Consider the following 8,074-nt stretch of genomic DNA (forward strand, 5'->3'; position numbering starts at 1 on the left):
AGGCAGTGGTGCATTCACTTTAAACACCTACAACATATTTGAAAACAAGTCCTTAACACTACCAGCTAACATCCCTGCCTAATGCCACCATCCTGCCATGCTGTGGTTTGAATCCACATGCTTTTTAGCTTATTTCTAGAACACCAGCTGTTTCTTAGAAATAACCAAAAACATCATACAGAAACCCATCCTTTTCCCTCTCAGTAAACTCACAGAACACACTCCTGTTTATGGAGCTACTACCCAAGGAACAGCTTGATTGGCCATAGCTACTGTACTCTGTCAGCAGAACAATTACCATACAACAAGCTATTGTCCTTCTATGGGAAATCCTCTGTGAAATCCACTGACTACCTGTCCTACAGCTGCATGTCTTGGAACCTGATGTAACACTGCTATCCACTCAAAAACCATACCAGACATCATCTGCCCCTTCAGTAAATGGAGCTTCATCTTTCCTACTCATATAACATTCTCCAAGAGTAAACACTTAACCTAAGCAAGGTTTGTCATTCAAATGTTGTAGTCTGGGCAGTACAGTGATGAGCAGATACTACTGCTAGTTAAATCTAATACCCAGACTTCAGTCATTCCAGTGACTGTACTACTTTATGGCCAATAACACAATTACCAGAAATAATGCTGTCAAAAGTGACAACTAATATCAACATCAAATAGGCAACATCTCTTTTGATTGAAAGGATCTAAATTTCACATAAAGAGCTGACAGCAGTACTGGTACTGAGTCTACAGGTGTATCTAACAAGACTATAAACACTGTGAAGACAGACTTGGGCAAAAGCCACAGCTACATGATGGAAGAAACAGCTTCACAGCTTGACAGTTCTTGCCATTTGCAGATGGCCTTATAATTAAAAAAAAAAAGAAAAATACTTTTTTCAGGGTCAAGACACCCAGTATTGCCACTAAGAGGCAGCAGAAACGCCTCATGATACTGAAGTGTTGAGCATAAATTTTGAACCACTGTAAAGTAACACTAACTGTTTTGTTTTATTTTTGATCACTTCATCTGGTAAATAAAGTGATCCAAAGCTATCCTTTTCCTGAAAGGAATTTGAGAAGGGAGGGCAGTCAGGCTGTCAACACCCACACCCTGAAGAATGCGTAGCAAGTGGTCTGCTTTTTCCTGCAGTGAGGGTTACAGGTGGAATTCAAATCAAGGACTAGGGCTACAGGTCAAGCCTGCCTTTAAGCTTCCATAAGCACAACAGCAGCAATGGGATGTTTAAGGCCCTGTAATCAGATACTTCCATTACTGTCAGTGATACCACTATTTGGCAGGGAATCATCCTGACTTATCTACTCAAGTCCAATGGTTGTGCTTTCCAGGCAGCAATGAGAATCTAAGCAATAGGGAAGAAGAAAACCCTACACTGCAAAGTTTGAGATTTCTACCACTACAAGAGGAATGAACATCCTTGTGACTTAGTGACAGATGTTTGCCAGGTTTCCCCAAAAATCCCAAGAGCAATCTCAGACATTTAATGTCTCTGAAAACATGGTAATAGTTCAAGTGAATTTTCAGTAATATTGTTATGAACAAAGCACTCTGAACACAGACAGCAAGTTCAGGCATAACCAGAATGACTGAGACCAGGACTCCATATTTATACCATGACAGATGCTTATCTTATAGACTGGGTTCCCAAAAGACTCTGGATTCCTTAATCACAGCATGTTGCCATTTCTCCACTTTCAGAAAAATCACCACCCAACCACTTAGCATAATCTAAACACATCCAGCTTAGGAAAAAAAACCACCTCCCTACCACAAGTTGCTTCATCTGTAATGTGTATCACAATTCTGTGCCTCTGAGGTAGGTTTGACTTGAACCTCTTCTACAAATACAGAAAACCAAGCAGAAAAAGTCACTGCAGTGATTTTACTACAGACCACACCAGGATGTCACAGAAGTTTTAGTTGTTAACTCCTGTGATTTGAAAGGCTATTAGACACCTTCCTCCACCAGTTCCTACCACATCAGTCTCAGTACTGCAAGACAGAGGCCAGCAAGTTGTGAACTAACTGGTACTTCTGTTAAAATGGAGAATGCCTTTGGAGACTCTAAAGCTTGCTTTTGAGAAAAACATTAAACCAATGTTTCTGTCATCTTCTGAAGAATGTAACAGAGGAGTAAATAATGTTGCCTTCTCTGTACTTAATACAGACCCTTCCTCTGAACCTCTCCAAGCCTGCACTGCAGATTACCAGGAAGTAGCAATGTTTGATACTATTTTTTCAGGCCATATACCATTACTCATCATCTATATTTGCAGTGAACATCTCAGACTGTGTGGTATATTTCCTAGAGATGTACACTGACCACCTGTGAACAACCTAGGATAATGAGCAACACCAGTTTTCCAATAACACATTTTCCAGGATTCCAGTGGACTGAATTTTACCCCACTGAAGCTAACAGTATAACAAGACAAACTCAGGCTTCTGAAAGCATTCTGGCCTAACATCTATATTCAGGATTCCCTTTCTCCAACAAAGTCTGTTGTATTTGAAATCTTTTCCCAAGAGCAGTGTAAGTGCAGTTCACCTTAATTTAGGGCACTGCTATCAATCTGTTGATTTCAGGCCTGACTTCTCCCTCTTAGTTCCTTAAGGCTACCAAGATATCCTTGTATTAGTTTTTTGGCACTATACAGAGCAAAACCAGGATCTTTGTTCTTAGATGATCTGTTTTAAGTTCTGAAGAACTGAAGCTCTGACATCCTCTGAAGAGAATCAGAGGACTAATCTAGATTTTACTGTTAAAACAAAATGACCTATCAAGTTCTGTACTGTTCCAAAAGGAGCCAGCTCCTCAGTGGTAGTCCCAAGTCACTCACATGGTTGTCAGTTCTTTCTGTGTGTTGCATACTTACAGTCTGCATAGCCTGAAAGGGAGCTGCTGTTATTGTGACAGAGCTGCTGCTTGCTGGAGGAGACTGAAAGCTTTGTGCTGGTGGCACTGAGGGCATGGGGGTGCTTGAAGTAGGCAATGGCGACTGTGGCTCACTTGGGAGGGGAATAGTTGCCTGGGGGAAGAACAAATGTAATGAAAGGTCACTTGATAATTATCAGGCAGTAACAGAAGCAGTTAATTTGTTCTAAAGCCTAGACTGACAGAAGTCAGCAGTTTCTACAGGATGACATTTGGACATAGTAGAGCTACAAAATAGCTTTTGCTTACAATTTCAAATCTTGCTGTGCATCCTCAGCAAACAGTACTTCTATGGCAGTCTCTGCTGATTAAGTGAAATGCATCTATGAGCTACTATACATACCATTCTTTGGAATAATATCACAAATAAAGAGACATTAGGTATTTTTCCCTACCACTAAGAATACACAGAATGCTTTCTGTACCATTTAGTAAAAGAAGATTCTTTGGCTGATGTTAGAAATTACTTCTCCTTTCTGGAGGAACTTATAAAATTTAGGGGGTCTGATTTTTTCCCTTTCCAACTTAATTATGTTTCAGATTAGAACAATACTGAGTTGTCCAGACAAAGTATTAACCAGCATTAGGCCTCAGCTGAGCAGATGGCAAAATGAAGTGTTGATTTAGAACACCAATATTTACACAAAACAGGAGTCAAAAGGGACATGTCTAGAGCCTATTTCAGCAACTTAAATATTTACATTACTTGTGATAGCTCACCTGGGCAATTTCAATCTTTTTAGGTATCAGTGGCTCAGAAATACGTGAACTTGTCTGATACAGAGGCTGGGAAGTATATTTCTCATTCTCTTGAGAAAGTGATGTTGATGCCTAGAAGAAGCCATAATGCACCTGCTATTATGAGTAGAACTACAGAGTTCTGGTAAAGGTATAAAACACCAGTGCTAAAGTTGAATCAAATGGATTTTGAAAGACCAGGACAAACATTAATTCCAAAGCCAAAGTATTAAACAGTCATCTTAACCAAAGCTTCAAGTAATTAGCTTTAGAGATTCAGATTTAGATTACTCTTCTTACACAACTGGTTGCACAACTAGCCCTGCAAAGTCAGATCATTTTAAGAACAGTAGATTGCTTCAAGCACTTACAGTGAAGTCTGTAACACACACCTGTCTCACTGAATTAAATGGAACAAAAATGGTAAGCTCTGTTGAACAAGGCTTTGCAAGGCCTGTGTATCCTAGAATTGGCTCACACCTGTAATGCTACATATAGGAGTTGCTTAATACTTAAATATGGAGCCTAGGGCTGAAGAGTACCAGTCCTGTGCTCACCATGTACACATCACAGTGCCTCAGACAGCACTGGGGTGTACCTGCACACCAGGAGGAGCACTGCCACCATAGAGTGTGTTCCCTGGTTCTGCTGGGACCAAAACTTAACTACTGCTTTCCCTGGAAAAGAAAGACAGATGCTAGTCTTCAAGCTGAAGGGACCAGAGATAGGCTGGGCTTGTATTCAACAAAAAAGTCAGATGTTCCACTTTATAGCACAGCACAGGCCTTCTAGAATCAAATTGAACAGCAGAATTATTGAATTCTTGTCAGCACAAGGATTCTCATGGCACTGTAGAAGTGATAGAAAGTGTCAAGAACTGGGATGAAACTGCTGATTCAAGAGGTTGTAAGACTAATAGCCCTATCAGTATATAGTATTTTAAGACATAAAGTACTACATACACAGTATGCTGATAACATGTACATCGGCAAAACAAATGTAAAAAGCAAAAACATTTCCCATTATAATCTATACACTCTGAATTATAGAGGCCAACAGATAAGAGCCAGCTGTGTTCTTGAACACAGCAACACAATTCACAAGAGATCTTTAAGACACTGATCTGCATAAAGTGAAACTTTTCAGCTCTAAACACTATTTGAATGTTATATGAATGTTTATCTGTACATAAATACAATTAAGCAAGCAAAGCTTTAGGTCTTGGCAGAACATTGGGAAGTGAGATTCCCAGCATTTCTTCAGTTAGCGTTTGAGAGAATATCTCAGTCTTCAGGTTACACACAGACTCTGCTATTTCATGACAATACCCATCTCAATTTATGCAACCTCTTTGTCATCATTAGAGGGAATATTCTACACTGTAACCAAAGCAAATATTTATGCTGCTCCCATGTTCCCACAAGAATGTGCACCACACTTTTTAGTGAGCACTTTTCATCCCACACCCTTTCTGTGTCAAGAAGCAGACTGTTCACTTTGCACTCATGCAGTATTAGCAAGAATTTGCCACCCATTTTTAAGTATCCCAGACTGTAGGCTGTACTACTGCTGTCACTTGTATGTTGTTCCAGCCCAGTTATTCAGCTGAGCTTTCTGTTAGGGCTGGCTGTCACAGAGATCTGAATGCCAGTGAGCCCCAGGGTATGGTACCTGTGGTGTCACCAAGTCTTCAGTTTCAGAGCTAGAAAGAGCATGATCAGCAGATGCTAGGGAAGTGTTTGAACCATGCAGCACCATTGATGAAGCAGCAGCCTTGCAAGGGGAGAAAACAGACATAAGGTTTTGGTAAATGTTTAGTTTCACTGAAACTCACACCCTCAGCATGTCCAAGTAAACCTCAAAATAATTCAGGGACTGAAGGGTCTTGACCAGTCAATCAGTCTTTTAGGAATACTTGTTCATGGTAAGGAAACACATTTAAAAGCAAAAGTCACAAGACATGCAAGCCCAGTGACTGAATTTAAGGTTCATTTAATCACAATTACCAAAGCTTGAGATACAGTCTTTGGTGTGTGTTTTCATCTTCAAGATCCTATCTAGGAAAGAACTAGCTGTTCTTCTGCACATGACAACTGGCTATGACCTAAATCTAAAGGGAAAATATACAAACTAATTCAGTGTGTCTTCAACATACTTCAAGAAACTTCAGGAATTTATGGCCCCTTTTCAACCAAAAGGGTAGCCAGCTTTGTCAGCATTTGAGTGAACTTAGATTCACAAGCTACTACATTGTATGAAATACAACTACTGGCAAGAAAAAGAACTCAAGTGTAAGTCCATGCTGGTAAATAACCTCTACCTGCCTCTTCAGGGCAGTCAACTTCAACTTACTTGAAGGGGCTGTTGAAGAAAATCACTCTGACTTGGCAGTTTCTGCTCTTTTGAAGCTGTAAAAATAGAATGCATTAAGCAACATTTACTTTTAAATTCAAACACTACATACAGTTTTGGTGCACAGTTCTATTTTTTAAAAAGATTTGGTATGTGAAGATACAAACTATTTTTACCATGTGGAATTCAAATATCTAAACCTAGCATCAGCAAACTACACCCAATTGAAGACTTCAGGTTTTTGGTAAAAGAGGACAGGTATTCAATGACAAAAATATTTACCACAGAAAAGATCCACATTAATAAAAAAATTAATTAACTGGGTAATTGAGTTCTACAGCCCAAAATCCACCCAGTCTTTCAGCATGATCTGTTCTTTATATTTAAACAAGCTATCTTCACCAGGCCTAGTGACCTACAGCCCAAGCAAACCCTGTTAGTGCTTGCAAAATTGTACATACCATTTACACTTATGGTATCACCTACCTACAGGACTACTTGCTGGAGTAACTGAAGGAGGTTGGGATGAACCAATGGCACTTGGTGAAGCTTTATCAAAATCCAGAATGGACTCCTTTCCAAAAAAAAAAAAAAAAAAAAAAAAAAAAAACACTTTGGAAAAAAAAAAAAAAAAATCACCATTGGGAAGAAAAAAATTAAACTCTAGATACAAGTGAAGCATTTTCACTTGACAAGCTGCTTTTAGCTAATAAGGGCAAAATTCATTCATTCAGTGCCAACACACATTGTCAGCTGTTTTCCCTAACCCAGTAGGAACAGGAGCTTTGTGCTACAGCAGAGAAAAACATACTTGCATGAAGTTGTAAGTCCCTTGTATCTGAGTCATCAGATCCTGAAGCTTTTCCCTTCTCAATACTGGATCTTTTGGAAGAGTTGAAGTAGAGCAAAATTCTGCAGCTGGCTGATGTACAGGTTTAGGCACCTAATAAGGAGAAGTTACATTAAATCTAATACTGGAAGCAAGACAAGCTGCCTTATCCAATATACTTCCAGAGTAACCTAGAAGTGTCAGACACTGTGGGCCAAGGAATTCTGTGCTCTTATTGACAATTCTTGAATCACATTTTCACTTTATTAGGAAAAAAAAATCAGCTTCCTGTTGCTACAACTAATTAAGCCACAGATTTCATAGAATGGTTTGGGCTGGAAGACTGCTTGAAGATTATCTAGTTCAACCCCCCTGCCATGGGCAGGAACACCTTTCACTAGATTAATTCACTTCAGTTTCTTATAGCCAAATGTAAAGAATTAAGCTGCCTGCATCTAGTGCAAAATTCGGCACTTTCATCTAAGGAAATTCAGTTGAAGGCCAGAACAAACTTAAAAACCAAAGCTACATCACTCGAGGTTTACTTCTCCCAGTAGAGCCTACAACAATAAGTACAGATCTTTTATTAGGAGGGCATTTCCAGGCATTCTGAAGAAATTGCACCTAAGAGATATATTGCAAGCAAGTAACTCAGGATGAGACCAAAGTGTTTCTACTAAAAAGCCAGATAATCTCAATGCACCAGCTCCTGCAGAAAGCATAACATCCCAGTTTGGCATAAATACACCCCTGCTCCCACACAAGAGCCTAACATGGACTTTTTCAGGGCTTTATTACTCCTTGAGTATTTCAGCTGGTTCCTTAAGAGTTCATCCCAACTGGTTCTCACTCCACTTTAAGAGAAGAAAATGTTTTGTCAGGGAACAAGTCAGTTTAAGGTAACAAAAATCACTACAGTAAGTTCCTTAAGTGGCAGAAGCCCTGTTATTTATAAGGTGACAATAACATTAGACTGTCTTGATGGTCTAACATGTCTTTTGAAAGCAGCATGGAGAGGAGGTAGGCTCATTAGAAGTATTTTAAACGAATACTTTTTTGTGGTTCTCTAAACTTTTACTGTTCTTATGTTGGTCCGTGCAGCTAGAAGGAGGCAAGTCTGAACACATTTGGTTGCGTTATTTCAACTGGCCCAAATGTTGAGATATGCAGGAACATGTGAAAGTCTTTTTTTTCCCTA

General features: G+C 39.4%; 1 protein-coding gene across 3 annotated transcripts in view; it reads right to left on the reverse strand.

Annotated features, from left to right (window-relative positions):
• The window catches only part of CAPRIN2 (caprin family member 2), a 31,587-nt gene that overhangs the window by 6,369 nt on the left and 17,144 nt on the right, over positions 1–8,074 (reverse strand). For all 3 annotated transcript variants that reach the window (XM_031057023.1, XM_014307031.2, XM_031057024.1), the window contains 7 exons: positions 6,859–6,990; positions 6,534–6,621; positions 6,048–6,103; positions 5,367–5,468; positions 3,678–3,788; positions 2,899–3,051; positions 1–27 (listed from right to left, as the gene is read on the reverse strand). The exon at positions 1–27 is cut by the window's left edge and continues 145 nt beyond it. In XM_031057023.1, coding sequence (XP_030912883.1) covers positions 1–27; positions 2,899–3,051; positions 3,678–3,788; positions 5,367–5,468; positions 6,048–6,103; positions 6,534–6,621; positions 6,859–6,990 — 669 coding nt within the window. The remainder of the gene's footprint in view (positions 28–2,898; positions 3,052–3,677; positions 3,789–5,366; positions 5,469–6,047; positions 6,104–6,533; positions 6,622–6,858; positions 6,991–8,074) is intronic.

The sequence above is a fragment of the Geospiza fortis genome, unplaced genomic scaffold (assembly GCF_000277835.1).
Source record: "Geospiza fortis unplaced genomic scaffold, GeoFor_1.0 scaffold10, whole genome shotgun sequence".
Classification (NCBI taxonomy): domain Eukaryota; kingdom Metazoa; phylum Chordata; class Aves; order Passeriformes; family Thraupidae; genus Geospiza; species Geospiza fortis.